Raw genomic sequence first — 21,164 nt, forward strand, 5'->3', positions numbered from 1 at the left:
AAACATTAAACTAGTTGGCAATATCAGTGGGTTTTGTGATGAATGAGCCATCTGATTCAATGAATGATGGAGCGGAGTTTGCCTATTTGCCCACAATTTCATTTCATGTGCTACAAAGCTTTAAAAATATATATTTATCTTTGTTTCATAGTGTAGTTTCTTCTATTTTATATTCAGTTTAGTCACATGATTTCTGAATTTGGAGTACGTTTGCCAATCGGTTGTACAATCAGACCAAGTTGTCATTTATTTTGCCTCATCCCTCTTAACCATACAATTTTAAAATTCCTCATCAATCCATGGGGATTTAACCGTTTTTACAGTCATTTTCTTAATGGGTGCATGGATAAGCAATTTCATAACTTTGTCAAGTGCAGTGTCTGGTTGCTCCTCATTACACACCATGGACCAATGAATGTCAACAACATATAGGAATCACTACAAAACGTATTGTATGACCTACACTATATTAGGCCCAGCCTTTTGAACTTTAGTTCTTAGATATGGCTACTATATTGTGATCACTACATCCGATGGATTTGGATACTGCTTTCAAACAAAATTCTGCAGCATTAGTAAACATGTGATCAATACATGTTGATGATTTCATTCCTGTGCTGTCTGTAACTGCCCTGGTAGGATGATTGATAACCTGAACCAGATTTCCAGCATTTTTACAGTTTCAAACTTTCTCTTGAGTGGCAGCCTGAAGAAAGCCAGTCAATATTTAAATTACCCAGAAAATATACCCCTCTGTTGATATCACATACATTATCAAGCATTTCACACATGTTATCTAGATTCTGACTGTTAGCACTTGGTGGTCTATAGCAGCTTCCCACCAGAATGGGCTTTAGCCATATTACTTCAACAGTGTTTAACATGAGATCCTCCCTAAGCTTTACAGAAATGTGGTTCTGAATATAAACAGACACACCTCCACCTTTGGCATTTCTGTATTTTCTGTAGATGTTATAACCATGTATTGCTACCACTGTATCATCAAAGGTATTATCTAAGTGAGTTTCAGAGATTGCCAGAATATGAATGTCATCTGTACCTAGCATATTATTGATTTCATGAACCTTGTTTCTTAAAGCTACATATCTTAACATGGGCTATTTTAACAATTTTTTGGGAAGCTTGATTGTTTTTCTTGCTTTACCGTACAGTTTAGCAGATATTATGACATGCTCGGGTTATTTATGTTTGTGCAGGGTGACAACATAATTCCTGCTGCTTGAGTTGCAAAACATTTTTATTTATTTAACCCTTATTTCACCATTTAAATTGACTGAGAACATATGATTTTTACAACAACGGCCTGGGGAATAGTTACAAGGGGTAGGCGAGGGGATGAATGAGCCAATTGGATGCTAGGGATGATTAGTCATGAATCACAAACTGGAATATTATTTATTTATTGACTACACAAAGCATAGTCAAACACATTAAAACATATTAAAGATTACAGAAGGATACAGATGAACCAAAATAACAATCATGAATAATACAGTACATACTGTAAGTCCATTTACAGCAAGAACATGCACAGTTATCCATCTTGAAAATCTTCATATTATTTTAGGCAGATTATATTTATTGAAGAAAAATCTCTGCTCATATTATATAGTCAATTGAAGAAGGTTAAGGATGGGAAAACAAACAGGAATATCAAACATCTGAGGTATAAAATGTGATCAAACGTACTGCTGGATCTCAGATACAGATGGAAATCCCAATGTAGAGACATGAACCAACCAAAACAGAAAAGCATTTATATGTGACTCATTTGTAAAAGAGAAAGTATAATTATCACATTCTATCCTACATTATTGGACAGTTTCACAGACCCAGATTAAATAAATCCAGGTGTATGTTTAATTATGGTTTATAAACCTTAAACAAAAAATGGGATTTCATGAAAATCCCACATTGCCCCTTTAACCTTGGATTACAGAATATGGTCTGTGATAAAAAAAAAAATGTAAATGAAGAATATTAACCAAAGTCCAGGAATAGTTTAGGTCAAATGATCTTTACAGTATTCATTAAATCCAGTATAATCCTGGGATAGGCCTAGACTTAATCTGTGTTCATAAACCGCCCCTATATCATCTCCTAATTTAATTTAACACAGCATTACTATTTTGTTTAACACAGATGACTATTTGGTTTAACACAGATGACTATTTAGTTTAACACAGATGACTATTTAGTTTACCACGGATACTATTTAGTTTAATGCAACATGACTATTTATTTTGACCCAGCATGACATTTAAATGCAACAGTGTATAAAGCTCAATGTCATATACAACTGTGAATGTATTGTATAATCAGAACTTCAATGACCTAACAGCCTTGGGCTTTGAGCCAAATATCAGCTGCCCTCTGTCTGAAAACAGACTGACGAATACCCAGGAACACAAAGTTAACAAACACACACAGAGAGATGACTGTGGTGAAAATAGTATTATTATAACCAAAGTCAGTACTAGCTGAAAGTTGTAGTCAAATGCCAGATGGACTGGTCCATTGGAAAATGATTGGCCAGTGTGGGGGCTTGGAGGAAAAGAATGGGCCAGTGTATTAGAAATGCCTGGGCCAACGTTTGATAACAGTCCACCAGTGGCTGCTGCTCCCAGTTATGTACAGTGCACTTGGAAAGTATTCAGACCCCTTGACTTTTCCACATTTTGTTATGCTAAAGCCTTATTTCAAAATGGATAGCATCATTTTTTCCCGTCATCAATCTACACACAATACCCCACAATGTCAAAGCAAAAAGAGTTTTTGAGAATGTTCTGTCCCAAAAAACAAAAAACAACTGAAATATTACATTTACATAAATATTCACACCCTTTACTCAGTACGTTGTTAAATCACCTTTGACAGCGATTACAGCCTTGAGTCTTCTTGAGTATAACGCTACGAAGTTGGCACACCTGTATTTGGGGAGTTTCTCCCATTCTTCTCTGTAGGTCCTCTCAAGCTCTGTCAGATTGGATGGGGAGCGTTGATGCACAGCTATTTTCAAGTTTCTCCAGAGACGTTCAATCGGGTTCAAGTCCGGGCTCTGGCTGGGCCCCTCAAGGACATTCAGAGACTTCTCCCGAAGTCACTCGTGCATTGCCTTGGCTGTGTGCTTAGAGTCGTTGTCCAGTTGGATGGTGAACCTTCATCCCAGTCTGAGGTCCTGAGTGCTATGGAGCAGGTTTTCATCAAGGATCTCTCTGTACTTTGCTGTGTTCCTCTTTTCCTCAAACCTGACCAATCTCCCTGTCCCTGCTGCTGAAAAACATCCCCACAGCATGGTGCTGCCACCACCATGCTTCACCGTAAGAATGGTATTGGCCAGGTGATGAGCCGTGCCTGGTTTGCTCCAGATGTTACGCTTGGCATTCAGGCCAAAGAGTTCAGTCTTGGTTTCATCAGACCAGAGAACCTTGTTTCTCATGGTCTGTGAGTCCTTTAGGTGCCTTTAGGCGAACTCCAAGCCGGCTGTCATTTGGTTTTTACTGAGGAGTGGCTTGCGCCTGGCCACTCCACCATAAAGGCCTGATTGGTGGAATGCTGCAGAGATGGTTGTCCTTCTGGAAGATTCTCCCATCTCCACAGAGGAACTCTGGAGCTCTGTCAAAGTGACCATCAGCTTCTTGGTCACCTCCCTGACCAAGGCCCTTCTCCCCCAATTGCTCAGCTCTAGGAAGAGCCTTGGTGGTTCTAAACTCCAAACCTCCTCCCTTTAAGAAAGATGGAGGCCACTGTGTTCTTGGGGACCTTCAATGCTACAGGTCTGTGCCTCGACACAATCCTGTCTCAGAGCTCTACGGACAAATCCTTCGACCTCATGGCTTGGTTTTTGCTCTGACATCCACTGTCAACTGTGGGACCTTATATAGACAGGTGTGTGCCTTTCCAAATCATGTCCAATCAATTGAAATTACCACAGGTGGACTCCAATCAAGCCGTAGAAACATCTCAATGATGATTAATGGAAACAGGATGCACGTGAGTTCAATTTCGAGTCTCATAGCAAAGGGTCTGAATACTTATGTAAATAAGCTATTTCTGTTTTTTATTTTGTATAAATTAGCAAACAGTTCTGAAACTTGTTTTCGCTTTTTCATTATGGAAAATTGTGTGTAGATGATGAGGATTTAAAAAAATCTATTGTAGAATAATACTGTAATGTAACAACATTTGGAAAGTGTGGGGGGGTCTGAATACTTTCTGAATACACTATGTACGTACGTATGTATGTATGTATGTATGTATGTATGTATGTATGTATGTATGTATGTATGTATGTACTAGATATGGGAGTGGAGAGGCTACAGTAACTCATTAGTGAATATTGCTGGATTTGCTGTGGATAGGTCTACTGCAGTCTTCCCCATGTTCAAATAAAATGTTATTAAATTGCTTTTGAATCCTATAACCCTGTGGCTGATGGTTTAAAAAAGGACTAACATCAAGGAAAATATTTGTCACACTTATTTGTCTGTACCGGTTATGGACATATTTATTTTAACAATTGTAATATTGAACAACGGGTTTGAAATATATTTTCAGAAATGATTGTTCTAAACCCCTTCCTGAACCACCTGTAAAATAATGCATACACCATGGGATTCATAGTTCAATTCAAATATCCAATCCATATAAATGTTACAGACAAAACTGGTGGGGTAAAGTAACTAATAAAGGGATCAATGCAGTTGGAGACTGTTGGAGATAAAAGGCTGTCCAGAATGATAGAAATACCCTCATAATGATACCAAGTGTTTTGGTGGCCTTTCTCTGTGATTTGCCTACAGAGTTCTGATTGGTTGTACCATGAATTGAATGTGCCTTTCTCTGTGCTATAAGGAAAATCTTTAGGTAGATGCTAATCATCCCTACTCCTGGGATGTAGAATGAGATCACTGAAGACACAGTACTCAATACTTGTGAAACAAAAGAACCTCACAGGCAACATATTTATAGGAAAACTTCCAATTCCCCACATATTGCACTCTGCTTCCTGATCTGCGTGTCATGCTTTTCAGTCACATGATCCACTCTATGCTCTGCTTTACAGAAAGATGACATTTCAAACGGGCTCAAACCCACCTGCTGTTTAGTTCAACATCAGCCATTAGACCAAAAACTGTTAAGCTCAACACCAGCCATTATATTCAAAGATGATTGAGTTAAAAGAAAATCCAAAGATACATTTTGTGTTCTTTATGAAAATGTATTGTAAGGTAGACTATGCTACATTGAAAATACAATAAAATGTAAATAAAAGAGATAGAAAGGATTTATAAGTAAAACACAGTTTCACAAAAATACCTGGCAAGTATTGACAGCAGTAGAATGTGCAGAAGAGGTTTTGTCAAATGCTTCTCTTCATTTGCCTCCTTGAACACATTATCCAATGTGGCCACGTCATTGTTTAGGTTTTAAAAGTTAAGTGCATACTGTTCACACACAGTTTTGCAATATATTAATGTAGCTTTACAATAGATCATGTAGTAGCAAATACATTTATATAAGAAGAATTTCTATTGAATATTTTTAATGTGACAATGAGATTAAGACATTTTCGAAACCATGGATAAAACAGTGCATAGATGATTGGATTTGCAGTAGAATTAAAGTAACCCAGCCAGATAAACACTTCAAAGAGAATAGGTGGTGTGCTAAAGTTTGTGTATGGATCAACTATGGAATTAACAAAGAAAGGCAGCCAGCAAAAGATGAAAACACCCACCACAATGCCTAAAGTTTTAGCTGCTTTCCGCTCTGACCGTTGAGACACCACACCTCTACCTCCCTCATTGGAATTCTTTTGGCTGTCTTCAATCTTCGTTAGATGTTCTTTTGCCACCAAAAATATTTTGGTATACAAACCCACCATTACAGAGCACGGAAAGAAAAATGCTATCAATGTGTCTAGGGCGCCCCACAGAGCATTAAGGAAAAGATTACAACTTCCCAGGCAGTATATGGATGCAATGAATTCATCCAGTCCTCTAACATTTGCTTTGGAATATAGTAGGCCATAGGAGTACAATGCAGCAACGGCCCAACTGGCAAAAACCATGAGCCATGCAATTGGTATAGTAATCTTGGTGGAATAGCGAAGTGGACTGCACACAGCCTCATATCGATCTATGGCTATGAATACCAGGTGGAAAATTGAAACAGATGTGTGGAACATATCAGAATGCAGGAAACAAAAAGCATCTCCAAAGTACCAGCAGCCCTCCACAGCCTTAATTGTACTAAAAGGCATCACAGTTACTCCAAGCAGCAGGTCTGCAACTGCCAAAGACATTATAAGCATGTTAGTTGGCGTGTGGAGCTGTTTTATGTGAGCAATGGAGATAATGACCACACCGTTCCCTAGAATAGTAACCAGCATAACAGAAACAAAAAAAAAGTATGAAGCAATTTGAACTCCTTCACTGAAGATTTCTCTGGTGCAGGAGGCATTTGATTCAGGGTAACAGAACATTTTAGGATCCAGATGTTGATGAGATGAGATATCCATTGCCAAAAACAAAAAGACATTCAAGTTAGAGCTGATCACTTGCTACTGTAGTCACAGGTGAAGGTGTGTAAGTGGTGCTGAATCCAGCACAGTCTTCTTAGAAGAATGACAGTGTTTATATACTGTATTGGACATATTTTGGGCACACCCCTTTCCCAGCTACCAGCCAGTTATAATAGGTTACATGATTTACATCTGTTTATATTATATGTGTATATTCAAGTAATGTACAGCATGACAGTATGATAGTTTCGTAAAATAGTGATGTCATGAGCACTAAGCTCACAATTACTGTTCCAGCGGTGTGTACCTCAAGTAGGCACTAGGAGGAGACAAAGAACACTATTAAACATGGTGAGTGACAGGCACAGGCATTGAAATACATTTATTTCAGGCAAACAGCTTTATATGAAACAGGTTAAAAGCAGCTTCTGTTACATTTTCACTCAAGCTTTATCTTTTAGTTGCATAACTGTTACATGTTACATCCCACAATAATTCATATATTTATTTGAACACACATCATACAATGTCAACTGAAACTTTACTCAGAATACAATCTAAATCTACAAGAACCTCTGTGAAAGATGTGATCACTGATGTTGATTCTCAAAGCTCTCCTGAACCAAGTGTAAAAGAAAGCATAGACAATAGGGTTAAAAGCAGAGTTCAAATATCCAAACCAAACCAGGGTATCCCCCAACAGCGGGGGGATGGAGTACTGTATGAAAGGGTCAATGATGAGGCACAAGGAAAAGGGACTCCAGCAGATTAGAAACACTCCCAAAACAAACAAACCCATGCAATTGACCTATGCATAAATTACTTGAGGCATATCTTTCTAGTGTGTGACCTTCATGACCTGTGCTTTGAGGTACCCATGGCAACCACTTTATGGTATGGCCAGCAGATGTGTCTTCTACCATAGTAATGATTCTGGTAAACAGGAGGACAAACCACAGGGCCCTGCTAGCACCTTTAATGACTTTCCCTTCAATGATGATCCCATTCCCACAGGTGTCTCGCCACTCAGAAGGTGTTGATAAACAATGAGGATGATGTCATGTTTGGCCGTTTGTACTCATTTAGATTAGACTATGATCATGCAACTGTTTTTGAAAACAACTGAGGGATGGGGCTGTAAAAATGTAACCACTCTTCCATTTATAGAACAAGCTATGAATGCAAGAACTGACCATCAATGAGATTAAAATTATAGTTTGAAATTAAATTGAGTCCCCTAACTCCCTTATCCCCAAACCCTAGCTTCATGTCCAGCCTAACTCTGGCATAACCCTAACACCAACTCTAGAATGGTTTTACAGTACATTGTCCCTACAGTGGTAATGGTAACAACAACTCTAACCATAACTCTAACCATAACCCTAGAATTGTCAGACCCTGATCTGTTTCACCTGTCTTGTGCTTGTCTCCTCCAGGTGTCGCCCATTTTCCACATTATCCTCTGTGCATTTATACCTGTGTTTTCTGTTTGTCTGTTGCCAGTTCGTCTTGTCTCGTTCAAACCTACCAGCATTTTTCCTGTGCTCCTGTTTCTCGTTACTTCCTGTTTTGTAGTTCTCCCGGTTTTTGACCATTCTGCCTGCCATGACCCTGAGCCTGCTGCCGTTCTGTACCTCTTGACACTGCCTTGGATTACTGACCCTACCTGCCCTGCCCATGAGCCTGCCTGCCTTTCTGTACTTTTCAGACTGTGCCCTGGATTACTGACCTCTGCCTGCCCTTGACCTGTCGTTTGCCTGCCCCTTGTTTTGTAAATACACTTCTGTTATTTCGAACTGTCTGCATCTGGGTCTTATCCTGAGGTCTGATAAGAATGGTATACAATGTCCCTACATTCTGTTGGTAAATTGTTATGAGACGGATGAAATGAAATCAAGTGAAGTATTAAGTACAATCTGCAACAAAAGTATCTCTGAAAACATCACACATTATCTCCTAAATGCAAACATGTTTTTACCATGTAATTTATACATTTGTATTTATTATGGATCCCCATTAGCTACTCTTGCTGGAATTCAGCAAAACTAAGGCAGTTATACATTTTGTAAAACATTAAAATACATTCACAACAGATTTCACAACATATTAAGTGAGTGCCCTCAGGCCCCTATTCTACTACCTACAACACAAAATCCATGTGGAAGTGTGTGTTTAGTGCATATGTAATTGTGTGTTTGTATGCATGTGTAACTGGTGTGAAATGGCTGGCTAGTTAGTGGGTGCGCGCTAATAGCGTTTCAATCAGTGACATCACTCTCTCTGAGACCTTGAATTAGTTTCCCTTGCTCTGTAAGGGCTGCTGATTTTATGGAGTGATTGAATGATGCTTCGTGGGAGGCAGTTGTCGATGTGTGCAGATGGTCCCTGGTTTGAGCCCAGGTAGGGACGAGGAGAGGGAAGGAAGCAATACTGTTACACATGTGTCTGTGCCTATGTTTGTGTTGCTTCACAGTCCCCGCTGTTCCATAAGGTGTACTTTTATCCGTTTTTTAATCAAATTTTAGTGCTTGCATGAGTTACTTGATGTGGAATAGAGTTCCATGTAGTCATGGCTCTGCGTAATACTGTGTGCATCCAAGTCTGTTCTGGACCTGGGGACTGTGAAGAGTTCTCTGGTGGTATATCTTGTGGGGTATGCATGGGTGTCCGCTCATCTCGGCTCATTCAACATGTCAATACCTCTCAAAATACAAATAGTGATGAAGTCAATCTCTCCTCCACTTTGAGCCAGGAGAGATTGACATGCATATTATTAATTAGCTCTCCGTGTACATCCAAGGGCCAGCCGTGCTGCCCTGTTCTGAGACAATTGCAATTTTCTTAAGATCCTCTTTGTGACACCTGACCACACGACTGAACAGTAGTCCAGGTGCGACAAACTAGGACCCGTAGGACCTGTCTTGTTTATAGTGCTGTTGAGAAGGCATAGCAGCGCTTTATTATGGACAGACTTCTCCCCATCCTAGCTACTGTTGTACAGTATCAATATGTTTTGACCAAGACAATTTACAATCCAGGGTTACTCCAAGCAGTTTAGTCTCCTCAACTTGCTCATATACCACATTATTCATTACTGTAACGGTTTTCTTCCGCTGAAGGAGAGAAGGACCAAAATGCAGCATGGTTAGTGTTCATATTTAATATAGATGATAAACTAGAACACTACAAAATAACAAATGTGACAACCGAAACAGTCCTATCTGGTGCAATGACACAAAGACAGAAGACAATCACCCACAAAATACCCAAAGAACATGGCTGCCTAAATATGGTTCCAAATCAGAGACAACGAGAGACAGCTGCCTCTAATTGAGAACCAATCTAGGCAACCATAGACATACAGAACTACCTTGAAAGGAACAGCCCCATAAACATACAAAACCCCTAGACCAGAAAAAAACACATAAATCCCCCATGTCACACCCTGACCTAACCAAAATAATAAAGAAACAAAGATAACTAAGGCCAGGGCATGACAATTACAAAATTTTGTTAAGGTTTAGGGTTTAGTGAATGATTTGTCCCTATTACAATGCTTTTAGTTTTTCAAATATTTAGGACTAACTTATTAATTGTCACCCATTCTGAAACTAACTGCAGCTCTTTGTTATGTGTTGCAGTCATTTCAGTTGCTGTGGTAGCTGACGTGTATAGTGTTGAGTCATCCGCATGCATAGACACACTGGCTTTACTCAAAGCCAGTATCATGTCATTGGTAAGGATTTTAAAAAGTAAGGGGTCCTGATTCTGTTGGAGAGGATTTTGTTGGAGAGGCTTCCATTAAAGAACACTCTCTGTTCTGTTAGACAGGTAACTCTTCATCCACAATATAGCAGGGGGTGTAAAGCCATAACACATACGTTTTTCCAGCAACAGACTATGATCGATAATGTCAAAAGCTGCACTGAAGCCTAACAAAACAGCGCCCACAATCTCTCAGCTAATCATCAGTCATTTGTGTAAGTGCTGTGCTTGTTGAATGTCCTTCCATATAAGCTTGCTGAAAGTCTGTTGTCAATTAGTTTACTGTAAAATAGCATGGTATCAAACATCATTTTTTCGAAAAATGTACTAAGGGTTGGTAACAGGCTGATTGGTCGGCTATTTGAGCCATTCTTAGGTAGGGGTGTAACTTTTGCTTCCCTCCAGGCCTGAGGGCACACACTTCCAAGAAATCTTAAATTGAAGATAAGGCAAATAGGAGTGGCAATATTGTCCAATAATATCCTCAGTAATGTTCCATACATCAGACCCCGTTGGCTTGTCATTGTTGATAGACGACAACAAAAAATTAACCTCATCCACACTTACTTTACGGATTTCAAAATTACAATGCTTGTCTTTCATCCGATATACTTGGATGTGTGGTCTCAGCGTTTGTTGCTGGTATAACAGTATAACTTTAGTCCGTCCCCTCGCCCCTACCCAGGCTCGAACCAGGGACCCTCTGCACACAGACAACAGTCATCCACGAAACATCGTTATCCATCGCTCCACAAAAGCTGTGGCCCTTGCAGAGCAAGGGGAACCACTACTTCAAGGTCTAAGAGCATGTGAGGTCACCGATTGAAACGCTATTAGCGCGCACCACCGCTAACTAGCTAGCCATTTCACATCGGTTACACGAGCATGTCATGCCTAAGTTTGTTAATCTTGTCAATGAAAAAAACATTAAACTAGTTGGCAATATCAGTGGGTTTTGTGATGAATGAGCCATCTGATTCAATGAATGATGGAGCGGAGTTTGCCCACAATTTCATTTCATGTGCTACAAAGCTTTAAAAATATATATAATTCTTTGTCATTTATCTTTGTTTCATAGTGTAGTTTATTCTATTTTGTATTCAGTTTAGTCACATGATTTGTGAATTTGGAGTACGTTTGCCAATCGGTTGTACAATCAGACCAAGTTGTCATTTATTTTGCCTCATCCCTCTTAACCATACAATTTTAAAATTCCTCATCAATCCATGGGAATTTAACCGTTTTTACAGTCATTTTCTTAATGGGTGCATGGATAAGCAATTTCATAACTTTGTCAAGTGCAGTGTCTGGTTGCTCCTCATTACACACCATGGACCAATGAATGTCAACAACATATAGGAATCACTACAAAACGTATTGTATGACCTACACTATATTAGGCCCAGCCTTTTGAACTTTAGTTCTTAGATATGGCTACTATATTGTGATCACTACATCCGATGGATTTGGATACTGCTTTCAAACAAAATTCTGCAGCATTAGTAAACATGTGATCAATACATGTTGATGATTTCATTCCTGTGCTGTCTGTAACTGCCCTGGTAGGATGATTGATAACCTGAACCAGATTTCCAGCATTTTTACAGTTTCAAACTTTCTCTTGAGTGGGCAGCCTGATGAAAGCCAGTCAATATTTAAATTACCCAGAAAATATACCCCTCTGTTGATATCACATACATTATCAAGCATTTCACACATGTTATCTAGATTCTGACTGTTAGCACTTGGTGGTCTATAGCAGCTTCCCACCAGAATGGGCTTTAGCCATATTACTTCAACAGTGTTTAACATGAGATCCTCCCTAAGCTTTACAGAAATGTGGTTCTGAATATAAACAGACACACCTCCACCTTTGGCATTTCTGTATTTTTTGTAGATACCATGTATTGCTACCACTGTATCATCAAAGGTATTATCTAAGTGAGTTTCAGAGATTGCCAGAATATGAATGTCATCTGTACCTAGCATATTATTGATTTCATGAACCTTGTTTCTTAAAGCTACATATCTTAACATGGGCTATTTAAAAAAAAATTGGGGAAGCTTGATTGTTTTTCTTGCTTTACTGTACAGTTTAGCAGATATTATGACATGCTCGGGTTATTTATGTTTGTGCAGGGTGGCAACATAATTCCTGCTGCTTGAGTTGCAAAACATTTTTATTTATTTAACCCTTATTTCACCATTTAAATTGACTGAGAACATATTATTTTTTACAACAACGGCCTGGGGAATAGTTACAAGGGGTAGGCGAGGGGATGAATGAGCCAATTGGATGCTAGGGATGATTAGTCATGAATCACAAACTGGAATATTATTTATTTATTGACTACACAAAGCATAGTCAAACACATTAAAACATATTAAAGATTACAGAAGGATACAGATTAACCAAAATAACAATCATGAATAATACAGTACATACTGTACATTCATTTACAGCAAGAACATGCACAGTTATCCATCTTGAAAATCTTCATATTATTTTAGGCAGATTATATTTATTGAAGAAAAATCTCTGCTCATATTATATAGTCAATTGAAGAAGGTTAAGGATGGGAAAACAAACAGGAATATCAAACATCTGAGGTATAAAATGTGATCAAACGTACTGCTGGATCTCAGATACAGATGGAAATCCCAATGTAGAGACATGAACCAACCAAAACAGAAAAGCATTTATATGTGACTCATTTGTAAAAGAGAAAGTATAATTATCACATTCTATCCTACATTAAAGGACAGTTTCACAGACCCAGATTAAATAAATCCAGGTGTATGTTTAATTATGGTTTATAAACCTTAAACAAAAAGGGATTTCATGAAAATCCCACATTGCCCCTTTAACCTTGGATTACAGAATATGGTCTGTGATAAAAAAAAAATGTAAATGAAGAATATTAATCAAAGTCCAGGAATAGTTTAGGTCAAATGATCTTTACAGTATTCATTCAATCCAGTATAATCCTGGGATAGGCCTAGACTTAATCTGTGTTCATAAACCGCCACTATATCATCTCCTAATTTAATTTAACACAGCATTACTATTTTGTGTAACACAGATGACTATTTAGTTTAACACAGATACTATTTAGTTTAATGCAACATGACTATTTAATTTAACAAAGCATGACTATTTATTTTTACACAGCATGACATTTAAATGCAACAGTGTATAAAGCTCAATGTCATATACAACTGTGAATGTATTGTATAATCAGAACTTCAATGACCTAACAGCCTTGGGCTTTGAGCCAAATATCAGCTGCCCTCTGTCTGAAAACAGACTGACGAATACCCAGGAACACAAAGTTAACAAACACACACAGAGAGATGACTGTGGTGAAAATAGTATTATTATAACCAAAGTCAGTACTAGCTGAAAGTTTTAGTCAAATGCCAGATGGACTGGTCCATTGGAAAATGATTGGCCAGTGTGGGGGCTTGGAGGAAAAGGGCCAGTGTATTAGAAATGCCTGGGCCAACGTTTGATAACAGTCCACCAGTGGCTGCTGCTCCCAGTTATGTACAGTGCACTTGGAAAGTATTCAGACCCCTTGACTTTTCCACATTTTGTTATGCTAAAGCCTTATTTCAAAATGGATAACATCATTTTTTCCCCGTCATCAATCTACACACAATACCCCACAATGACAAAGCAAAAAGAGTTTTTGAGAATGTTCTGTCCCCAAAAAAACAAAAAACAACTGAAATATTACATTTACATAAATATTCACACCCTTTACTCAGTACGTTGTTAAATCACCTTTGACAGCGATCACAGCCTTGAGTCTTCTTGAGTATAACGCTACGAAGTTGGCACAGCTGTATTTGGGGAGTTTCTCCCATTCTTCTCTGTAGGTCCTCTCAAGCTCTGTCAGGTTGGATGGGGAGCGTTGATGCACAGCTATTTTCAAGTTTCTCCAGAGATGTTCAATTGGGTTCAAGTCCGGGCTCTGGCTGGGCCCCTCGAGGACATTCAGAGACTTCTCCCGAAGTCACTCGTGCATTGCCTTGGCTGTGTGCTTAGAGTCGTTGTCCAGTTGGATGGTGAACCTTCATCCCAGTCTGAGGTCCTGAGTGCTATGGAGCAGGTTTTCATCAAGGATCTCTCTGTACTTTGCTGTGTTCCTCTTTTCCTCAATCCTGACCAATCTCCCTGTCCCTGCTGCTGAAAAACATCCCCACAGCATGGTGCTGCCACCACCATGCTTCACCGTAAGGATGGTATTGGCCAGGTGATGAGCTGTGCCTGGTTTGCTCCAGATGTTACGCTTGGCATTCAGGCCAAAGAGTTCAATCTTGGTTTCATCAGACCAGAGAACCTTGTTTCTCATGGTCTGTGAGTCCTTTAGGTGCCTTTAGGCGAACTCCAAGCCGGCTGTCATTTGGTTTTTACTGAGGAGTGGCTTGCGCCTGGCCACTCCACCATAAAGGCCTGATTGGTGGAATGCTGCAGAGATGGTTGTCCTTCTGGAAGATTCTTCCATCTCCACAGAGGACTTCTGGAGCTCTGTCAAAGTGACCATCAGCTTCTTGGTCACCTCCCTGACCAAGGCCCTTCTCCCCCAATTGCTCAGCTCTAGGAAGAGCCTTGGTGGTTCTAAACTCCAAACCTCCTCCCTTTAAGAAAGATGGAGGCCACTGTGTTCTTGGGGACCTTCAATGCTACAGGTCTGTGCCTCGACACAATCCTGTCTCAGAGCTCTACGGACAATTCCTTCGACCTCACGGCTTGGTTTTTGATCCGACATCCACTGTTAACTGTGGGACCTTAAATGAACCGGTGTGTGCCTTTCAAATCAATTCCAATCAATTGAATTTATATTGTTTATATTATATGTGTATGTTCAAGTAATGTACCCCAACAGTATGATAGTGTACCTAGATAATGATGTCATGAGCTCTAAGTTCATTTGGGCAACACTACACAGACTTACCGTTCCAGCAATAGGCACGAAGGGGAGACAAAGAACACTATTCAACGAGGTGACAAGCACAGGCATGACAAACACATTTATTTCAGGCAAGTAGCTTTATTTGAAACAGCTTAAACGCAGCTTCTGTTACATTTTCACTCAAGCTTTATAACTTTGAGTTGCATAACTGTCACATGTTACATCCCATCATAATTCATATATTTATTTGAACACACATCATACAATGTCAACTGAAACTTTACTCAGAATACAATCTAAATCTACAAGAACCTCTGTGAAAGATGTGACCACTGATGATGATTCTCAAAGCCCTCCTGAACCAAGGCCCTTCTCCCCCAATTGCTCAGCTCTAGGAAGAGTCTTGGTGGTTCCAAACTTTCTCCCTTTAATAATGATGGAGGCCACTGTGTTCTTGGGGACCTTAAATGCTACAGTATTGTTTTGGTACCCTTCCCCAGGTTTGTGCCTCGACACAATCCTGTCTCAGAGCTCTACGGACAAATCCTTCGACCTCATGGCTTGGTTTTTGCTCTGACATCCACTGTCAACTGTGGGACCTTATATAGACAGGTGTGTGCCTTTCCAAATCATGTCCAATAAATTGAATTTACCACAGGTGGACTCCAATCAAGCCGTAGAAACATCTCAATGATGATCAATGGAAACAGGATGCACATGAGCTCAATATCGAGTCTCATAGCAAAGGGTCTGAATACTTATGTAAATAAGCTATTTCTGTTTTTTATTTTGTTTAAATTAGCAAACAGTTCTGAAACTTGTTTTCGCTTTTTCATTATGTAGAATTGTGTGTAGATGATGAGGAGTTAAAAAAAAAATCTATTGTAGAATAAGACTGTAATGTAACAACATTTGGGAAAAGCGTGGGGGGGTCTGAATACTTTCTGAATACACTATGTATGTATGTATGTATGTATGTATGTATGTATGTATGTATGTATGTATGTATGTATGTATGTATGTATGTATGTATGTATGTATGTATGTATGTATGTATGTACTAGATATGGGAGTGGAGAGGCTACAGTGGATAGATCAACTGCAGTCTCCCCCATGTTCAATAAAATGTTATTAAATTGCTTTTGAATCCTATAACCTTGTGGCTGATGGTTTAAAAAAGGACTAACATCAAGGAAAATATTTGTCACACTTATTTGTCTGTACCGGTTATGGACATATTTATTTTAACAATTATAATATTGAATAACAGGTTTGAAATACATTTCCAGAGATGATTGTTCTAAACCCCTTCCTGAACCAACTGTAAAATAATGCATACACCATGGGATTCATAGTTCAATTCAAATATCCAATCCATATAAATGTTACAGACAAAACTGGTGGGGTAAAGTAACTAATAAAGAGATCAATGCAGTTGGAGACTGTTGGAGATAAAAGGCTGTCCAGAATGATAGAAATACCCTCATAATGATACCAAGTGTTTTGGTGGCCTTTCTCTGTGATTTGCCTACAGAGTTCTGATTGGTTGTACCATGAATTGAATGTGCCTTTCTCTGTGCTATAAGGAAAATCTTTAGGTAGATGCTAATCATCCCTACTCCTGGGATGTAGAATGAGATCACTGAAGACACAGTACTCAATACTTGTGAAACAAAAGAACCTCACAGGCAACATATTTATAGGAAAACTTCCAATTCCCCACATATTGCACTCTGCTTCCTGATCTGCATGTCATGCTTTTCAGTCACATGATCCACTCTATGCTCTGCTTTACAGAAAGATGCAATTTCAAACTGGCTCAAACCCGTGTGTGTACCTGCTGTTTAGTTCAACATCAGCCATTAGACCAAAAACTGTTAAGCTCAACACCAGCCATTATATTCAAAGATGATTGAGTTAAAAGAAAATCCAAAGATACATGTTGTGTTCTTTATGAAACTGTATTGTAAGGTAGACTATGCTACATTGAAAATACAATAAAATGTAAATAAAAGAGATAGAAAGGATTTATAAGTAAAACACAGTTTCACAAAAAGAACTTGCGAGTATTGACAGCAGTAGAATGTGCAGAAGAGGTTTTGTCAAATGCTTCTCTTCATTTGCCTCCTTGAACACATTATCCAATGTGGCCACGTCATTGTTAAGGTTTTAAAAGTTAAGTGCATACTGTTCACACACAGTTTTGCAATATATTAATGTAGCTTTACAATAGATCATGTAGTAGCAAATACATTTATATAAGAAGAATTTCTATTGAATATTTTCAATGTGACAATGAGATTAAGACATTTTCGAAACCATGGATAAAACAGTGCATAGATGATTGGATTTGCAGTAGAATTAAAGTAACCCAGCCAGATAAACACTTCAAAGAGAATAGGTGGTGTGCTAAAGTTTGTGTATGGATCAACTATGGAATTAACAAAGAAAGGCAGCCAGCAAAAGATGAAAACACCCACCACAATGCCTAAAGTTTTAGCTGCTTTCCGTTCTGACCGTTGAGACACCACACCTCTACCTCCCTCATTGGAATTCTTTTGGCTGTCTTCAATCTTCCTTAGATGTTCTTTTGCCACCAAAAATATTTTGGTATACAAACCCACCATTACAGAGCACGGAAAGAAAAAGGCTATCAATGTGTCTAGGGCGCCCCACAAAGCATTAAGGAAAAGATTACAACTTCCCAGGCAGTATATGGATGCAATGAATTCATCCAGTCCTCTTACATTTGCTTTGGAATATAGTAGGCAATAGGAGTACAACGCAGCAACGGCCCAACTGGCAAAAACCATGAGCCATGCTATTGGTATAGTAATCTTGGTGGAATAGCGAAGTGGACTGCACACAGCCTCATATCGATCTATGGCTATGAATACCAGGTGGAAAATTGAAACAGATGTGAGGAACATATCAAAACTAGAATGCAGCAAACAAAAAGCATCTCCAAAATACCAGCAGCCCTCCACAGCCCTCATTGTACTAAAAGGCATCACAGTTACTCCAAGCAGCAGGTCTGCAACTGCCAAAGACATTATAAGCGTGTTAGTTGGCGTGTGGAGCTGTTTTATGTGAGCAATGGAGATAATGACCACACCGTTCCCTAGAATAGTGACCAGCATACCTGAAACAAAAAAAAAGTATAAAGCAATTTGAACTCCTTCACTGAAAATTTCTCTGGTGCATGAGGCATTTGATTCTGGATAACAGAAAAACTTTGGATCCAGATGTTGATGAGATGAGATATCCATTGCCAAAAACAAAAAGACATTCAAGTTAGAGCTGATCACTTGCTACTGTAGTCACAGGTGCAGGTGTGTGAGTGGTGCTGAATTCAGCACAGTCTTCTTAGAAGAATGACAGTGTTTATATACCCTATTGGACATATTTTGGGCACACCCCTTTCCCAGCTACCAGCCAGTTATAATAGGTTACATGATTTACATCTGTTCATATTATATGTGTATGTTCAAGTAATGTACCCCAACAGTATGATAGTGTTCTAAGATAATGATGTCATGAGCTCTAAGTTCATTTGAAGTCCATGGAGAACAAGAGCACCTCCTCCCAGCTGCCCACTGCACTGAGGCTAGGTAACACGGTCACCACCGATAAATCCATGATTATCGAAAACTTCAACAAGCATTTCTCAACGGCTGGCCATGCCTTCCGGCTGGCTACTCCAACCTCGGCCAACAGCTCCGCCCCCCCCGCAGCTACTCGCCCAAGCCTCTCCAGGTTCTCCTTTACCCAAATCCAGATAGCAGATGTTCTGAAAGAGCTGCAAAACCTGGACCCGTACAAATCAGCTGGGCTTGACAATCTGGACCCTCTATTTCTGAAACTATCCGCCGCCATTGTCGCAACCCCTATTACCAGCCTGTTCAACCTCTCTTTCATATCGTCTGAGATCCCCAAGGATTGGAAAGCTGCCGCGGTCATCCCCCTCTTCAAAGGGGGAGACACCCTGGACCAAAACTGTTACAGACCTATATCCATCCTGCCCTGCCTATCTAAGGTCTTCGAAAGCCAAGTCAACAAACAGGTCACAAACAGGTCACAAACAGGTGTACCTTCTCCGCTGTGCAATCTGGTTTCCGAGCCGGTCACGGGTGCACCTCAGCCACACTCAAGGTACTAAACGATATCATAACCGCCATCGATAAAAGACAGTACTGTGCAGCCGTCTTCATCGACCTTGCCAAGGCTTTCAACTCTGTCAATCACCATATTCTTATCGGCAGACTCAGTAGCCTCGGTTTTTCAGATGACTGCCTTGCCTGGTTCACCAATTACTTTGCAGACAGAGTTCAGTGTGTCAAATCGGAGGGCATGCTGTCCGGTCCTCTGGCAGTCTCTATGGGGGTGCCACAGGGTTCAATTCTCGGGCCGACACTTTTCTCTGTATATATCAATGATGTTGCTCTTGCTGCGGGCGATTCCCTGATCCACCTCTACGCAGACGACACCATTCTATATACTTCCGGCCCGTCCTTGGACACTGTGCTATCTAACCTCCAAACGAGCTTCAACGCCATACAACACTCCTTCCGTGGCCTCCAACTGCTCTTAAACGCTAGTAAAACCAAATGCATGCTTTTCAACCGATCGCTGCCTGCACCCGCATGCCCGACTAGCATCACCACCCTGGATGGTTCCGACCTTGAATATGTGGACATCTATAAGTACCTAGGTGTCTGGCTAGACTGTAAACTCTCCTTCCAGACTTATATCAAACATCTCCAATCGAAAATCAAATCAAGAGTCGGCTTTCTATTCCGCAACAAAGCCTCCTTCACTCACGCCAAACTTACCCTAGTAAAACTGACTATCCTACCGATCCTCGACTTTGGCGATGTCATCTACAAAATTGCTTCCAACACTCTACTCAGCAAACTGGATGCAGTTTATCACAGTGCCATCCGTTTTGTCACTAAAGCACCTTATACCACCCACCACTGCGACTTGTATGCTCTAGTCGGCTGGCCTTCGCTACATATTCGTCGCCAGACCCACTGGCTCCAGGTCATCTACAAGTCCATGCTAGGTAAAGCTCCGCCTTATCTCAGTTCACTGGTCACGATGGCAACACCCATCCGTAGCACGCGCTCCAGCAGGTGTATCTCACTGATCATCCCTAAAGCCAACACCTCATTTGGTCGCCTTTCGTTCCAGTACTCTGCTGCCTGTGACTGGAACGAATTGCAAAAATCGCTGAAGTTGGAGACTTTTATCTCCCTCACCAACTTCAAACATCTGCTATCTGAGCAGCTAACCGATCGCTGCAGCTGTACATAGTCTATAGGTAAATAGCCCACCCATTTTCACCTACCTCATCCCCATACTGTTTTTATTTATTTACTTTTCTGCTCTTTTGCACACCAATATCTCTACCTGTACATGACCATCTGATCATTTATCACTCCAGTGTTAATCTGCAAAATTGTAATTATTCGCCTAACTCCTCATGCCTTTTTGCACACAATGTATATAGACTCCCCTTTTTTTCTACTGTGTTATTGACTTGTTAATTGTTTACTCCATGTGTAACTCTGTGTTATCTGTTCACACTGCTATGCTTTATCTTGGCCAGGTCGCAGTTGCAAATGAGAACTTGTTCTCAACTAGCCTACCTGGTTAAATAAAGGTGAAATAAAAATAAAATAAAAAATAAATTTGGGCCACACTACACAGACTTACTGTTCCAGCAATAGGCACGAGGGGGAGACAGAGAACACTATTCAACAAGTTGACAAGCACAGTCATCACAAGCATTGAAACACATTTGTTTCAAGCAAGTAGCTTTTTTTGAAACAGCTTAAAAGTAGCTTCTGTTACATTTTCACTCAAGCTTTATCTTTTAGTTGCATAACTGTCACATGTTACATCCCATCATAATTCATATATTTATTTGA

At 39.8% G+C, this 21,164-nt stretch overlaps 2 protein-coding genes across 2 annotated transcripts; both read right to left on the reverse strand.

Annotated features, from left to right (window-relative positions):
* Positions 1-5,515: 5,515 nt before the first annotated feature.
* Positions 5,516-6,626, reverse strand: LOC135564384 (trace amine-associated receptor 13c-like). Its single transcript, XM_065009431.1, has one exon. The coding sequence runs from the start codon at positions 6,542-6,544 to the stop codon at positions 5,516-5,518; it is 1,029 nt and encodes a 342-aa protein (XP_064865503.1). The 5' UTR covers positions 6,545-6,626.
* Positions 6,627-7,088: 462 nt separating this feature from the next.
* On the reverse strand, positions 7,089-18,371 carry LOC135564229 (trace amine-associated receptor 13c-like). The gene is made up of 3 exons (XM_065008481.1): positions 17,903-18,371; positions 16,672-16,894; positions 7,089-7,284 (listed from the first exon to the last, which is right to left on the reverse strand). Exons 1-3 carry the CDS (start codon positions 18,369-18,371, stop codon positions 7,089-7,091), a joined length of 888 nt encoding a protein of 295 aa, XP_064864553.1.
* Between the last annotated feature and the right edge of the window lie 2,793 nt (positions 18,372-21,164).

Source organism: Oncorhynchus nerka, linkage group LG24, assembly GCF_034236695.1.
Source record: "Oncorhynchus nerka isolate Pitt River linkage group LG24, Oner_Uvic_2.0, whole genome shotgun sequence".
NCBI classification, from domain to species: Eukaryota; Metazoa; Chordata; class Actinopteri; order Salmoniformes; family Salmonidae; genus Oncorhynchus; species Oncorhynchus nerka.

Excerpts from the sequence above, each read along its gene's own strand:
- LOC135564229 (XM_065008481.1), bottom strand. The coding sequence starts at position 18,371 with ATGCTGGTCACTATTCTAGGGAACGGTGTGGTCATTATCTCCATTGCT. Across the intron at positions 16,895-17,902 it reads TTTCCTTAATGCTTTGTGGG|TATTGAGTACTGTGTCTTCA; the intron begins GCGCCCTAGACA and ends TTGTTTCACAAG. Across the intron at positions 7,285-16,671 it reads GCCTTTTATCTCCAACAGTC|CATTGACCCTTTCATACAGT; the intron begins TCCAACTGCATT and ends CTTGTGCCTCAT.
- LOC135564384 (XM_065009431.1), bottom strand. The coding sequence starts at position 6,544 with ATGGATATCTCATCTCATCAACATCTGGATCCTAAAATGTTCTGTTAC.